Raw genomic sequence first — 17511 nt, 5'->3', positions numbered from 1 at the left:
GCAATTTTTATGGTGTGATCTCTTGGGTAATCATTCAACACCCTTAAAAAGGCTGATAAAAGCTAAGACTGCCAAATAAGCTGCAAATTTGTTTTATGGACTAATATCCCCTTGGGAATAAAGTACAGTTTCTCTTGAAAACCACTATACTGTAGTTTGCCCTTTTTTATGGTTATGATAAAAGGACATTTTTATCCTACAAACAACTCTAATAGGTCTTTTTTCTAAACACATTGCATCAGAATTCCATTTCAAGTAGATGTTTTGTTTAGGCTAAGTATTAAAGCTGAAGAAAATTACTCATCAAAATTAAAATGGAATTATAGAAGCCATGAAATATTTGCTTTGCTCGTAATTTCATTGTATGCTATTAGAGTTTATTGTTTAAAGGCTTTGAATATAATCTTGGTGAGCATAAAAATAAAACGTAAGCTTTTTTCAATGTGTATGTATGTGTGTATATGTATATGCCTTATTACACTATTTGTGCATAAACATCTCTTGGGTATTTGTTTTTATTACCACTCATTAGACAATCACACTTATTTTTACATACAGTACATTTAGAGTAATATCTTCTAGTATATAACATGGTTTCTTTCCTTGATGTAGTTCCATTTTCTTCAGGTCACATATATAACTCCAAATCAACTATGTCAATATTCATAGGATATTAAGTTCCAAAGCCAAGTGGAATAAATAAATCACATCTTAGGAAAACAAGCAATGTTTTGAGCGATGAAATTTGTTTATTTCTGATTTTATGGTCTCTTTTCCTAGCCATCACTATATTGAACATATCTAACCTGTTATAACTGCTTAATTTCAGTAAGAAATAATTCTCTCTAAATGAAGTTCATCAGAGGAGATTTTTCTGAATATTGTAGTTTGTTTCCAGCTCTAAGGACAAAGGATAATTTTATAATTAAGGCTCAAGTGAAATAATTTCTGTAAATTTCTCAGCCACTGAAACATAACTTTAAACATTTCCAAGACTCTTTAGCAAATAAGCTACTGTAAGTTTGATGTTATTTTAGAAGTTATCCTTCCTCAAGAGTATCTCCTAAATAAAATATATTCCACATTTATTAAAACAAAATGAAACATGATAAAGGAAAAGACATTTTAAGCTTAGAAAGAGAAACACCAAACTAAGATGAATTGTGATATTGATTTTTTCCAGGATAAATGGTTTTTGTAATATTAATATAAAGAAACCTTTATTACACTGACTCTCCTGGTACAGTCAGAGCTTCTCCCACAATCTGTTTAAAATCTTCATTTTTCTTCCTTATGGGAAAACCTCACTTGCTAAATGGATTTCATAAAGAGTAATCTGTCAAGCTTTATATAGATAAACAATTTGTGATGTTTATTGACCAGTTCATTATGATAAACAAAACAGGAGGAAAGCGCAGCTAATCTCTCCCAGCACTCTGCTGCCATAGTTCTTTGGGCTGTTATGTAACTGAGTATTTACCAGATACAATGGGAAAGATCTTAATTGACCTCTGTCTCTTCAATCACAAATCTCATTGGTTTTCATTTCCTGGGAGTTTCTTCTAGTTATACAAACAGTACAAGAAAGAGTTGTTTATTTATTATTATTATTATTATTATTATTAATCACAGAGACATAACTATTAATTAAGGGAGTATATTTCAATAACACATGCCATGGTTGGAACATTCATCCTTCATTGTATGAGGAAGAGTGACCATAGGGAGTTTAGGGAGATATTCCAAGGTACTAATCATTTTGTCGACATCTCTTTTTGCACACCCCTCTTTGTCTAGGGCCTCATTCATAGATACTCACAAGTTTATTTTAACATTGCTTGACATAACATTCGTGGAGGCCCAGTTATGTTCTACAACTGGAATAACACTGAGAATACAGAGATGAGTACTATAGAGTTGCTTTTCTGTCTCCAAGAAACTCACACTGTAGTGTGAAAGACAAACTTGATAATACGTTTATAAAGATGTATGCAGACTCCTCCAGGACACGGGAAAGCAGGATACCTAATCTTGAAGAAGGGGGATGGATGGATAAAGAAGTACAGTTGAACATCCCCAATCTGAAAATATGAAATATGCCAAAATCCAAAACACTCTGAACATTGATATGATGCCCTAAGTAGAAGGTTACACGACAAACTCATGTGATGGATTACAGTCAAAACAGAATGCAGGTACACTAAAAATACTGGATGAAATTACCTTCAGGAGATGTATATAAGGTATGATATGTTTCATATGCATATATCTTACATACACATAGAAAATGTTTCATACATACATGTGTTACATATGCATATGAACTGAATGAATTTGTTTTGACCTAGGTCCTTTGTTTGAGGTATCTCATTACATAAGTGTGTGTGTGTGTGTGTGTGTGTGTGTGTGTGTATGTGTGACTGAGGATTGAAGTTAGGGGGGTAATACCTCTGAGACACACACCCGACCCTAGTTTTTAAATTTATTTTGAAACAAAACCTCGCTAAGTTGATGAGTCTGGCCAGGAAACTTCAATCCTCCTGTCTCAGCCTTCCAAGTCCTGTGATTGCAAACATGCACCACCATGCCTGGCTCCAAACTTGTTTTAAAAACCAAAATCCAGAATCCTTTGGACCCCACGCATTTCAGGCAAGAGATTCTTATTTTGTATAAAAAAAATCTTGCAAGTGATAGTTGGGCTGGACTTTAAGAGTTGAGCAGAAAAAAAAAAAATCAGGAAGGCAAGAAAATAAAAAGAGAAGGAAAAACAGAAGAAGGTATGAAATTATAAGCAATTTAAAATATTTTGAATATTAATTCAGAATGGAAAGTGGTGACTCATAAAACTGAAAAGATAAGGAGGAGGGATCTCTTGTTAAATTAGAGCAGTGGTAAGCAGCAATGGAAAGGTGAGTAGAATTAAATGTATGGCTAATAAGATTAGTCAAAAGGGGTGATGGATTAAAATGAGAAGGGAAGAGAGGCATGGAAATACTCCTGCTTTCCCAATTTTTCTGACAGAAGGATGCTGAAAATATCATTCAATATAAAGAACAAAGGAAAAACATCTCAAATTGCTGAGGAATAAAGGACAAGGATTATTATTATTTGTGTGTGGGGAGTACTGGGAATGGAACCCAGGGGCATTCTACCTCTGAACTACACCCCCAGTCCTATTTTTTATTCTTTATTTTGAAAAAGGGTCTCACTGAGTTACAAAAGGTCTCACTAAGTAGCTGAGTCTGTCTCAAAACCCAGATCCTCCTGTTTTAGCCTCCCAAATGCTGGGATTATAAGCATGCGCCACCACGCCCAGCTAGGACAAAGCTTATTAATGAATAAAAGAGAAATCAGCTTCAGGGCAAAGTGGAGAAGTTGGATATAGAGTTTTCTCCCAATGGTCTCTAGTAGACAGCTGAGCACAGATAAGGGCTCAGAAAATATTTTTGAATAAGTGAATTTAGAGTAAATAAAACACTAGAGGAGCTTTAGACTTAAGATAGAACACTGGATAGAAATCTAAATGTGGAATGTACTTCTCATGATAATTTAGCTCTTTTGAGCCCCTTTTTATTAGCAATATATAAAGAATGATTACTATGTTCCAATAAAACTTTATTTACTTAAAGAGGTTGAAGACCAGATTTAACCCCTAGTCCACAGATCACTGAATTATGGTACTGTAGGCTAACCTGTGGGTCCTACACAATGTCCAAGTCCTAATCCCTAGAACTTGTGATTACATTACTTTGTTTGGTAAGAAAAATTAAAATAAAATAAAATTTGAAGATTTGGTTAATGATTTTGAGATGGGGGGATTATCCTGCATTATCTAAGAATGCCTAATAATCTCTAAGGGGCCTCAGACAAGGAAGGCAGGAGGGTGAGTTAGGGAGAGAAAATATGAGGACACAGATAGTGGAGGTCAGGGAAGAGAGAAAACACTAGCCGGTTGGCTTTGAAGGTGAAAGAAGGACCCATGAGTCAAAGAATGGAGGTGGCCCCTACAAGATGGAAAAATGAAGAAAATGAATTTTCTCCTAGAATCTCCAAAAGAAACACAGGTGGCCTGCAGACACCTTGATTTTAGCCCAGCAAAACTAATTTAGGACCTCTGACCTTCAGCTCCATAAGATAATAAATTCATATTGTTACAAGACACTAGACGTTCAGTAATTTATTGCATCAGCAGTAGGAAGCTAATATGCCTGGCCTAGCAGAAAGCTCAACTAGAAATCTAGGCATCCTGATGCCCGATACTGTGTTATTCCCCCCACTTCACACTGAACACATGCCACAGGCATTTAAAACTGATGTTTCTTGTAGGAGTGTGTACATTCTATAATAAGGGAAAATATATAGTTATGTGGCTATGAGAGATTGCAAAAAAAATGAATGTGAATTCTTGACCTCTCCCTTTATGCAGGTCCTTTACAACTGTGTAGTTCCTTCCACCAAAAAGTAGTCTTTTCTCCCATTCCTGAACATGGGCTGGCCATGTGACTTGCTTTGATATGAAAAATAACCCAAAAGTATCACTGTTGTGGCTCCAAGCACTAGCCTCCAGTATCTTGGCATTTATTTTCCTCTTTCCTGAAATCTAGCCACCACCTCTTGAGCAAAACCAGGCTAGACTGGCAAATGATGAGAGACCCAGATGACAGTTGCCTGTCTAGCGTAGAGTCACAGAGCATCTCAAATCTACGAGGCACGTTCCTCCACCTGATCACACCATAAAAGGAGATCAGTTGACAAGAAAGTTGCCTGTTTTCATTTGAAGTCACTGATCTGGAGCTCAGAGAAAGGGCCCATTGAGATCAATTGGAAATAGGCATTTGAAAAGATCACCTGACCAAATCTATAGCACAGTGTTCAAATGTAGCGTGTCTGCAATAAAACCCCAAATACTCTCATGACAGAAGAATTCCCCTTCATTTTTTCTTTCAGAAGACTGAGCCCTTAGATCTCATGCAGCCTAGAGCCCCGTTCTCTGCCACCTGAGGACAATTACAGTTCAAGGTTTATTGGCTGGTAAATAAGGCAAATAGTGATCCTCTTGATTCCTTGAGGCTTAAACAAGAGAAACTGTGACTAACAAATATGGAGAGGCTTCATCATTAGGGAAGAGACCTTTGGGATTGTAACATGTGAATATTACAGGAAAAATAAATGGTGGGGCAACAAAAGAACTGGAACAGTCTTATGGTCTTGTAGGAAATAGGAATCATGGTTACAAGTCAACTCCACAACATCCCAGGGAGTGCACAATGTCAAATATAGGTCTGAGAGAAACTGATGATGGCCCATATTTTGGCTCATTGTTTTTGGGTTAGACTAATATGTTATACTTTTTTTGTGCTTTATTGGTTTTTTGGTGGACAAAAGTTTTTGCTTCATTGTTTTTAATACTAATTAAATCATGTTTGCTTTATGTGTCAGAGGTAAATGGAGTAATGTTTTGCACTTGGAGCAGCTTTTTAAAATATGTTCCCCCCTTTTTGTGATTAGTAACTTCTGAAGAATGAACCACTTAAAAACAGGAGAATAGTCCCAGAACCTCATCCTAGTGTTGGGTGGATTTTTGTTGCTATTGCTATGTTTCAGCATAAGATCCTATTTTATTTATTTTGTAGAAAATAAACCAAGAGAAAAGTATAGCAAATAGTTCTATTAGGAGAGCACATTAAAGAAAGCATGGCAAAGGGAAGGGATGTGTGTGAACTTCAGAGGGACTGAATATGAGTTCATGAATATGGAAAGGAAAAGACAGATGAGGAAGCCAGTGTTATTTTTTTCAAATTAAATAATAAATATGATATTTTCATCTTTTCCTTAATAAATAATAAATCACTGATAATCTACTATAGATTTTAGAAATTAATAAAAATATATTTAAAATATCTGTCACAGCATAAAATCTAGAGCAATTCAGTTGACTTTAGTTGAATTTCTTCCTTTTTAAAATTTTTATATTTCAAGCCACAGTTATTTTTCTACACTGCATCTCTATTATATTTATACCATAAGTGAACACTTTTTGAACAAAGTAACAAAAATTTATTTTGCTAGATGAATTCCAATATGTTTTAGCATCTTTGTACACATTTTCAAAATATCTAGTGCTAGTATATATACAATAACAAACAAAAGCCAACAAAGACATTCAAGAACACTATCATTCAAGAAAGAAGTAGAAAACATAAAAAGGAGAAAGTTCATTTTTATCCCTTCTCAGTGATGAGTAACATATAAACTCAAGTAATTCTCATTGTCACACAGTGAAATAGTTTTCCTCTATGACCTTCTGTGCTAGAGGATTTCCTCTCTAATGATTATTAATGTTAAAGTGAAAAGGGACAGCAACATTTAGCAATGAAATAGAAGGGTCAACTCAAATCACAAGCATTCCACACGACTGATTTAGTAAAAGATGAATCCTACTGAATTTCTTGGCCCCCATCTAGTTGCAGGAGGCTTATTCTCTCCTTCCTTTGCAGAGAAGCTTCATTACATATGGCGGCTCTTGCTTTCCCCATAGCTCATTCCAACAGCAGCCTGTGGATTTTGTTCCACTCAACATCAGAACCAACTCTGCCAAGACTGAGAGGAGTTTGAGCCCTACTTAAACATGGAGTTTGAGCCCTACTTAAACTAATTGTTTGAAGGCTTCTGTTCCTTTCATCAAGATGATGATGGCATGTACAATTTATTTTGTTCTGGTAGGAGAGAAGAGCAATGTTCAATCTATTCTGTTTGCTATATTAAGCAAGGAATGAATGAGAGACATGCAAATGTACAACTCAGAGACGGCTATTGCTCCTGGAAGGGTCTGAAGATGTGATCATGTATTTAAGAGTCATTAACATGTCTATAGTGGTTGATAATGTGAACATAGATGTGCAAATTGAAGGGGTATATTAATGAGGAGTATGGTGAAAGGAATGCAAAACAAGTCAGAAAAACAGAATCTACGAGACCAAATGAAGAGATAAATTTTTAAAAAATTAGAATAAAATCATTGTCACATTAAAAAGCCATGAATCATGAGAGGCAATCACAAATCAATTTTGCTTTTGTCCTTGCCTGACCCATTAAACATATTATGAGGTACAAATTTTCCCTCTTCCACCTGGATAGTCACACAGCTTCTCTGGTCTTTCCCAAGCAATAAAAAGGCTTAGATTTATCTTTAATTCCAAAACATTTTTTTGATTCAGAAAATGGAATGTGCAGTCCAATGCATTAGTTAAAGCAACATCTTGATTAGACATTTTCAAAAACAGATTCTGTGCCCTTTTTCCTAGCTAGAACATAATGAAGGTGGAAAGTCTCAGCCAGAAAAGTGCCTTATTACATGCTTCTTGCATACACACTGCAAAAGAGGTAGGCATTTACTGGGCTCCCCTACCTCAGAGCAGACTGCTGTCTCAGGCCTTGCATATAACTAAGTCAAGTTTTCACCAGAGGAGAGCTTTTGTGATTTCTTTTCACTCACCTCCTCTCACCCCCACCAAAGCATGTCTCATTTATAGTTTTGATGTGACCACATACATCTCTATTACAACTAGTTGCTTTATAATTTTGTAGTTCACAGGAATCTCAGCTCTTTTTTCTCTACTCGAGCCTGCTCAACCTACTAGATGGTATTCTGTACAGACAATAAGACAATCTCATGCTATCTCTCTTCCCTGTGGTGCTCAGTAGGTTTTGTCCTGATGAAGTCTGGGAATATAAGATATACAACATACTCTCTTCCAGCATATCCATCCAAACCTAGCCAGACTTTCCTCCTCATTTAAATGTGCTGGTTCAAAGACTGATATCACTGAACCAGGCTCCCCAATATAAGAGATTCATATTACACTTCAATGGGTCTATTAAGACCTTCTGAGAAGACTCAAGTGGAAATCACCACAGATTCTTTCTTTATACTCTCCAGGGATATCTTGTTCTCTAATTCTCTTTTTCCTAACCCATTTCTATCTATTATAGCTTGTTATATACCTTAGACTTGGATGACAGTTTTTAGAATCAATATAATAGGCTGGGATGTAGCTCAATGGTAGGGCATTTGCCTAGCATGTGTTAAGCACTGGGTTTAATTCTCAGCATCCATGAAAGAAAAAGGACATACACCTAGCCCTTAGCTCTCTTCACACTGAACAAAGTTGATTTAATGCATGTGCAAAGGGTAGTGGCTCAGGAACAGATGAGAAAGGAAGGAAATGTAAAAGAAGAAAAAATATTTTTAAATTATAGAAAACAAGAGATTAGACAGTAACTTTCAGGGATCATAATATAGGGTAAAGTTGAGTTGAGAAAAGGAGGTTTTAGGATAGTGATGAAGAGTATATTTTCAAACTGTTATAACTAGCAGAGAGAGATTTAAGTTAGAATAAAGGGAGGATTTAAGGGAGCATAGCTCAGAAGATGAAGGAAAGAAAGGAGCAAGTGGAGAAAAACAGGAACAACTCACATGAAGAATGACAACAAATTATTTTTAGGAAAAATGCATTGTTTTCTTTTTCTAATAGTATATATTAAAAATTAAGAACTTGTGAAAATGAGTCGGCACAGTAGTGCATATCTATAATTCTAGTACTTGTGAGGCTGAGAAAGGAAGATAACAGGATTAAAGTCCATCTTCAGCAAATTAGTGAGACCCTTAAGAATTTAGAAAGACCCTATTTAAAAATAAAAGTAACCTGTTCATGGTGGTACATGCTTGTAATCCCAGTACATGAGAGGCTAAGACAAGGATCACAGGTTCGAAGCCATCCTCAACAACTCAGCAACCTACCCTGCTTCAAAAATAAAAAAATAAAATAAAATTAGGGATGGGAGTGTAGCTTGGAGGTAGAATGATCCTGGGCTTTAGATACACACACACACACACACACACACACACACACACACACACCACGCGCGCGCACACACACACACTATATATATTGTGGTACTGGGGTTCCTGGAAGCTCTTCTACCTCTGGACTACACTCCCAGACCTATTTTTATGTTTTTATTTGGAAACAGGGTCTCTTAGGCCAGTGTGGCTGGCTTCGAAACTGCGCGATCCTCCTGTCTCCGCCTCCCAAGCGCGGAGATTACAAGCATACGCCACCATGCCCGGCTATATATATAAATTTAAAAAGGGCTAAAGATGTAGCTCAGGGTTAGAATGCCCCTGGGTTCAATCTCCAGTACCAAAAAAATGTACTTTTGTAAATATAGACAGAGGTGGAGAGAAGATAATCTGAGGATACATACATCTGCTACTGTCATTTTTTCTCCATGAAGCATAAGTGTGATCTGCAATGACAGGGAATTGCAATAAAAAATCATGGTGATAGTTTAAATGAGCAAGGGAGTCAGGTGATAAAAAGAGTGTCCGTGGCCATACGTCCAATCAGCACAGGTGTGTGATCTTTCTGCAGTAGTTTCAGGCTCAGAAGCAGGACAACATCCCTAGATCTGGTCCATAGTACAGCAGAAATATGGGTCTTCATGGCACCAGGCTGCTCTAAAGACTCGGGATGAAAACAGTTTTGCCTAGAATCAAAACACTTTAATTCTGCACTAGAAATAGAAGTCAATGAATTTAGGAATGGGGCTGAACAAAAGAGGGCCAAGTAGGGATGCTGGTCTAGAGTAAAAGAAGTTAAGGAGCAAGTTTTATGATAGCTCAGGGATGACAAAATAGAATGATGGCATATATACTGAGAGTAGCATTTCTAGGATTAGGAAGATTTGAGAAATAGAGAAATCAGGTTGATACCAGAGTAGAAATAAAATTAACGAAGACACCAAAGAACTGCATTTAGTAGGCATAAAAATAGTTCAGGATACTGGCAGGAATTAGGAGAGAGGGAAAATATTGTGTTAGTAAGCTTTTTATCACTATAACTAATACATAAGAGAACTAAATTATAAAGGGGAAAGGTTTATTTTGGCTCACAGTTTTAGAGGTATAAGTCCAAAATTGGTTGGGCTTATGGGGGAACATCATGGCAGGAGCATTTGGTAGAGCAAAAACCATGCACTTAATGGTCAAGAAGTCAAAAAGAAAGTGAAGAAGGGGCTGTGGTCCCACTAACCCCCTCAAGGAAACTTCAGCAGTGCCCTTAAGGCCTCTAGGCTCCACCTCTTAAAGGTTTCACCATCTCCCAATAGCACCCAGCTGGGGACGATGCCTTTAACACAGGGGGCTCTCAGGGGATATTGCAGATTAAAACCATAGCAATCTCTCCTGATAAAGAGACTCATTGAATGAAAATCTGGAAGAACAAAGATAAAAGCAAGTAGGATAGAAGTATTATTGTTTCAAATGATAATTTATAATTCTAAAAAAATAGTTCTCTCCTTGAATCAATATAATATGATCTCAACGATGTGTAATGATAACAGGCTTCATTTAAATAAGACTTGTGAATCTTTCCACTTTAAACCTAAATTTACTCTGGATCTTTCATCATTTTGAAATCCACCCAGATTTTTACACTTTGGCTCTATCTCCTAGACTCCATCCTGCCATCATTCCTTCTATTTGACTGAATTTTGCTTTCTGGATATTAACCTCAGTGCCTTCTACTCATGTAGCTTATACCCCCTTCTTTGGCTCTTCCTATTCCTCATCAATTTAGGTAAACATTTCAATCCACCGTCTAACCCAGGGAGTCTAACTCTAGTGCTAGCCAGGTCTACTGCGGAGTGATAGATGATGGAACACTATTTTGTAAGCAGTTCTTGGTACTGAATTAAACAGAGGTGGGAAATGAGATGAGAGTGAGGGCCAGCCTTGAACTTAAAAACACTGAAGGATAGAGAAAGTGATGGAATAAAGGGAAATAGTTTTCACTTAAGGCATAAGAAACTTAAGTGAAAAGCTGATATAATTAGATGTCTCTTGGTCACTGAGCAGGGCTCTTGGTGATAACTCTGGGAAGAATAACAAGGAGAACAAAATAAAAAATCCAGTCACAGGGCCACCATCACTGATGGATGCTGTTGTTTCCAGGAGGACAGCTGACTGGGAAGACTATTTTTCTCTTCATAAGTAAGTGTGGTCAGAACTATGGGAAAGAGGAAAATTAAAGACAGAAGAGGTCATGAGTGAAACAAACGAATACTAGAGTTTCCACTGGAGAATTTGCAAAATGTTCTTTCAATAAAAAGTGTGTACAGGAGGTAGTATGTGCAATAACTAGCTCTAATCTTAAAATCAAGTCCCAACAGTTCTTTTCTTTAACACTCTCTGTACCATGTACTGTCTGTACTCATTCAGATTGATCTAGACTTTCTAAATCAAAATTAATTTTAAAAGAAAGCCAAAGTCAAAATGAACTAGTTTGAGTTCTTAGCCATGATTACCCTGTCACCTTATCTATGCTCTAATGCAGGGATTCATGAGGTGTGGAAGGGCCAAAAAGCTGGCTGCAGAGACAATGCTTCCAAGAGGGACCAGACAGAGCTAGGGGCATCACTTGATGGTAGTTGCCTGCCATGAATTAGACTCTGGGTTTGATCTCCAGCACTGAAAATAATAATAATTAATAATAATAATAATAATAATAATAATAATAATAATAAGTAAAAGAGCCCAAATAATCTCAAATCCTTGAAAAATTACCAACCATAATTAGCAATTCTATTAAAACACACACATTGAGTAACAAACATGGCTCAAACATGGCTGGTGTTATATATATAATCCCAGTTCTGTATGCAATCCTCATTGCTTGGGGATGTAAATTCAAAAGAAGTCACACAGTGTGAATTTTAGACAAGTTCATTATCTGAACCTCCTTACACACACATGTGGACACACACACACACAAACACTTATTCTCTCTCACACACAGAATTCACATTATAGCACATGTTTTAAAATTTAGCAATGAACAAAAGTAAGTAAAAGCAAATACCCACAGATACAGGGAAAGTAAGAAGTAGAATATTGAAGATAGTGTAACTTTGAATTGTGATTAATTTACTTTCAGAAGGTATTTTGCATACTGAAGAAAATTCATATCATAAAAGAAAGTAAGGAACCAGGAGTGATAGTGCATGCTTATAATCTCAGCATTTGGGAGGCTGAGACAGGAGGATCATGCTTGTTGATAGCTTCAGCTATTTGGTGAGACCCTTTGCAACTCAGTGAACCCCTGTTTCAAAATAAAGAATGAAAAAAATGAGTCTGGGGGTGGAGCTCAGAGGTAGAATGCCCCTGGGTCCAATGCACAGTAACACACACACACACACACACACACACACACACACACACACACACACGAAAATAAAAAATAAAAGAACATAAGGTTTCTCATTCTGCTATATATATATTTTTTTGTGTGGGTCTGGGGATGAAACCCAGGGGCATTTGACCTCCAAGGTACACTCCCTTCCCTATTTTTTATTCTTTATTTTGCAACCAGGTCTCACTGAGTTGCAGAGGGCCTCACTAAGTAGCTGAGGCTGTCCACAAACCGCGATCCTCTGGTCTCAGCCTCCTGAATGCTGGGATTACAAGTGTGCACCACCACTACCGACTTCATCTGCTTGTTTTTAAAACTAAATTAGAAAAACAAGCAAGACACCAATAGATGCAATAAATTAATAAATAAATTCAGAGGCCATGTATATCAAAACATGGCCTCTGAAAAATATCTATATATTATAAACATATGTTACTTATAATTATATATCCTAGCCTTTATATATATAGCATATGTGTTTTCATATATAAATACTAATTTATTTTTCTCTATATCCCAATTGTAAACTTTCTAAAGTAAAAAATATTTTTATTTCATTGTGTATTCTCAGACTCTAGAACAGGGCACACTGTTAATGCACAGCAACCTATTTTGGGAAGTAGTCAACCATCACTACCATGTTAGGAAACACATCAATGAATCAGACACTTTTATTTTTTTATTTCTTTTTTATTTATTATTTTGGTGGCACTGGGGTTCCTGGAAGCCCTTTTACCTTAGGTCTACACTCCCAAACCTATTTTATATTTTTATTTGGAAACAGGGTCTCAAAGCCAGCGCGGCTGGCTTCGACCCTGAGCAATTCTTCTGTCTCTGCCTCCCAAGCACAGGGATTACAAGCGTGGGCCACCATGCCCGGTGAAACAGACACTTTTAATAGAAGATAATGCTTTTAGAATGCCCTTCCCAAAAAAAATCACTGTCAGTAATTAGAGAGTAATTTTATATATAAGCACTAAAATATTTAAGTATTCACCCGTATAAGGTTTTACCTTCCAGTATGAGGATCAAATCCAAAATAATGGTCTTTGCACTGGTCGCAGCTCTGTCCAGCAGTAGAAGCATCTTGGCAAGTGCACTGGCCAGTCAGGCTGCTGCAGACAGGACTGATCGCACCAGCTGCGTGACATGAACACGGCAGGCAGCCAGTGGCATTTCCTGGAGAAATATAGAAACCTGGAAATAGAGAAATAAAAATTCTTTCATATATTTTTGGTACTTTATTTATTTAAAAAAAATTCAGCCTGGAATGGTGTTGCATGCTTATAATACCAGTACTTGGGAGGCTGAGACAGAAGGTTCAAGAGTTTGCAGCCAGCCTCAGGTACTTAGTGAGGCCTTCTGCAATTTATTGAGACTGTTTCAAAATAAAGAATAAAACATAGGGCTGGAGTGTAGCTCAGAGGTGGAATGCCCCTGGGTCCAATCCCCAGTACCAAAAAAAAAAGAAAGAAAAATCTGATTACATAGAAGAAAAGAACAGGATGGTGGCACTACCAATTCCCAGTACAAATGAGGCAATAGCAGTTCTTACTGAGAGTGTCAAATATGACCAAAGAAAAACCAAGCACATAACTTACATCATACTTTAGTGTCTTCTAGGCATCAAAATATAGTACACTTAAAACCTACTTCATGATCTTTCAACAATTTGTTTCCCTCTTCTCATTTTCATTCCAGAAAACAGCGTAACCATCTACTCAATTGTTCCAGAGACACTTTGGTAGAAAATCCAGATAAAATACAGGATTCTCAGTTATATTTGATTTAACAATGGTATCTTTAGAAAAATTATGTCTCACACAGTATTTTCTTATACTAAAAAAATTGTTTTATAAAGCTCAAATATACTTAAGTGAATGTTGGTAAAACGACTCTGGAATCCTTCCCTCTCTCTGTGTTTTGCTCATTACCAAGTCACATGGACATTGTCTCCTATGAATTTTAAAATCTCTACTCTCCATCCTACTACCAAATCCACAGTTAACCCATTATGTCCCATTGTTCTATATATAGGACACCTATACCAATTTAACTGAGCGATTTTATAGGAGATCTAACATTTTATGGGTTTTTATAAGTGTCCTATATATAGGGTAATGGGACATTAATATCTATCAACTTTTTCATCATGTAGCATTATTGGAGTAGGGGCTTCATATTCATTATCTCATTTAGTCTGGCAAGAATTCAAATAATGTAGATGTTATTATACATGTGCATTGTGTAGATTATGTAGATTAGACAACTGATGTTTAAGAAGGTTAACAAACTTTTCTAAAACTGACAGAGTTAACAACTAGTAGCCCAAGTTCAAACTCAGGCTTTTTTCAAAGTATATTTGATTGTCTCATTTTTTTCAAAGTATACTTTGAATGTCTCATTCCTCTAGTTAAGATATTATGATGACTTCCCATTTTCTTTAGAAAAAAATCCAAACCCCTAACATAGCCTCCAGTCTTCCAATCAGGTCTCACATAGCTCTCTAGCTTCATCTCCCAGCTCATCCCTGACACAGTCTTTCTAGTCTTGATACCAATCACCTTGCTGTGGGCTGTTCTATCTACTAGAAATGTTTTGGCCCTCCTATTTTGCTTAGTTTACTCCTATGCTAAATAAGAAAGATCTTATAACTTCCTCGAATAATTTTCCCCAGACTAGTTTAGGTATGCTCATGACTGTTTATATTTTTGAGGACTCAAGAAAATTACAATCAATCCCATTTCTACCAGAGTATAGCTTCCATAAGGGCAGAGACCTCATCTGCATAATTTTAATACTTCCCAACATACCACATGATGCTTGCCCATAGTGAAGACTCCATAAACATGTGAACTAATAAGAATGGACCAAATTATTAAATAGGCAAGGATGTTATAAGTACTATACTTAAATACACACATATATGCAATTTACAGATTTTTAAATTCATCCCCAAACCTACATTTTTTGTGGCAAACGGAAAGGAATATAAAAGAGATTCAAAATATATTCAAGTTCCTCAAAATTTCTTGTACTGATAAGGTAGATATCAATAGTTATAAAACTTGAAAGGGATCAGACATTTGGATGATAGAGCAGGCATATGAAGAAGTGGTTCTTGATCTTGTGTGATATATGTGCATGTGTACAGATGTACATGTATATACACATATGCACACATAGAGAGACACACAAGCACATGCAAAAGTTGGAAGGAATTTCACTAAATCATTGGGAGAGAGGAGTCACAGAAAGAATTTATGAACAAAGTTAGCCAGGTGTGGTAGTACACTCCTATAATCCCAGTACTTAGGAAGCTGAGACAGCAGAATCAAATATTTCAGGTAAACCTCAGCTACTTAGCAAGACTCTGCTTCCAAATAAAAAATAAAATAGGGTTGGGGGTCCAGCTCAGAGGTGGAATGCTGCTGGGTTTGATATTTAGCACTTTAAACAAAAAATAAAATTAAGGTAAGGAAAAAAGTTGTATGATTATCATTATCATCCATCTAAGGTATAAAAAACAATTGGTCATACTGAGGAGAAAATGCAAGTACACAAAGTATATCCTTTCTGTGCTATCTTTTCTACAAAGAAATCAAAGAGTAATTGGGAAACTCACAAACACATTTGAGTGTTTAAAACAAGCCCCACCTTCATAGTCACCAACAATTAGTTTTCCTTTTCTGAGGCCCTATTTATTCTCTCTTAAACACCTTCAAGAGTAATATAATAGAGTACCTTATGCTCAACAAGAGAAATAAGTAACTCAAAATTTGTGCCACTTGATGGAATTGATTAATACTGTCATTTTTTTCTATAAATTTATATCCCAATTATATTACTTGCTTTTCTTTGCGGTTCCTAACAGTAATATAGGAATATAGGTATTGGTGTGTGTGTGTGTGTGTGTGTGTGTGTGTGTGTGTGTGTCACTATATATATATATATATATATATATATATATACACACACACACATATGTACTGTTCACAAGAAACTATCCAATTCATATATATATTATATATATATATATATATTCCTATACATGTTATATATAATATGCATATTCACATACACACACACACACACACACACACACACACACACACACATATATATATATATATATATATATATACACACACACATATATAAAATACACATATATTTCCAGAAAACAGTATGGCCATATGACTTAATATATACTCCTGTATCTGATTCATCCTATAATCAAAGTCACAAATTTAGAAGGCTTCTCTTTTGGGCTGAAGAACACTGTTGCGGTGCCACTTTATATATTTCTTCCTGGGAAGGTACCTAGCTCTTTAAATTCATGACTACAGCATCATGAATAGACTCACAGCTCTTCAATTTGGACAAATTAGCCATTAGCATAGATACTTAGAAGTAGAACTAATTTGGTCTTACTGCAATAGCTTCAAGCCATAGAGAATTCTGGACCAATTAGGGATAATTTTTATAAGAAATGATTTACCAGATAAGTCTGTAAATACAAAAAAAATGTAGGTTGTGGAGAAGGAGACTTGGTAGGCCAAGTACTGGAGAGTAAAGTATCCCATAGAAAAATCAGAAATAAGAAGCAGAAAGGAAAAAATAGTTATGAGAGTACCTAAAGAGGCCGCAAGTAGAGGCCAAGATTCCAGGAAAGGCTATGCTGGCATTTGCCTTGGGGTTAATTCCCCTCCCCTCAAGAGCATGATTATAAAGGTTAATCCCACCAGTATTTTAGTTGTCCTATTTTTAAGCAGTTCTAATTAGGATGACTCAGGTAACTTCCTGCTCAAAGATTACTTCTCGCTTTACCTGAATGTGTCTAATTCTAGACCATTACCTCTCCTTTTATGACTTCCAACTATAGAAAACACCATTTTCCCTTCCCTCCTGTTTAAACTTCAGCTCCTGAGTGTAGCTTTAAGATAACTGACCTTAATTTCTTCTCTAACTCAATACATTTGTGATTACTCCCCATTAGCTCTACTTCATGTTCCACATCTTTATATCTGTTTCATTTTCACTGATCTTTTTGAGATTTCCTTCCATGAATGATTTTGTACCAGGTCCTTAAGCATAATCATTAGGACGTTATTACCTGGCATTATGTAGCACTGAGAGTTCACACTCAACTTTATTATTTCCCATTTTCATTTTGTCTTAACCTCTGGTCTCCAAAGAAGAGAGTCTGAAGAGGACGACAATGTGTTGTTCAGCTAGCACAAAAATCACTCTTATCATA

General features: G+C 36.2%; 1 protein-coding gene across 2 annotated transcripts in view; it reads right to left on the bottom strand.

Moving 5' to 3' along the window:
- The window catches only part of USH2A (usherin), a gene marked incomplete at both ends in the record, with an annotated part of 871783 nt that overhangs the window by 630553 nt on the left and 223719 nt on the right, over positions 1-17511 (bottom strand). For both annotated transcript variants that reach the window (XM_080698222.1, XM_080698223.1), the window contains one exon: positions 13265-13448. In XM_080698222.1, the coding sequence (XP_080554348.1) occupies positions 13265-13448 (184 nt within the window). The remainder of the gene's footprint in view (positions 1-13264; positions 13449-17511) is intronic.

The sequence above is a fragment of the Muscardinus avellanarius genome (genome assembly GCF_963383645.1).
Source record: "Muscardinus avellanarius genome assembly, chromosome: 7".
In the NCBI taxonomy this organism is placed as follows: Eukaryota; Metazoa; Chordata; class Mammalia; order Rodentia; family Gliridae; genus Muscardinus; species Muscardinus avellanarius.
This window is presented reverse-complemented; position numbering and strand designations above follow the sequence as displayed.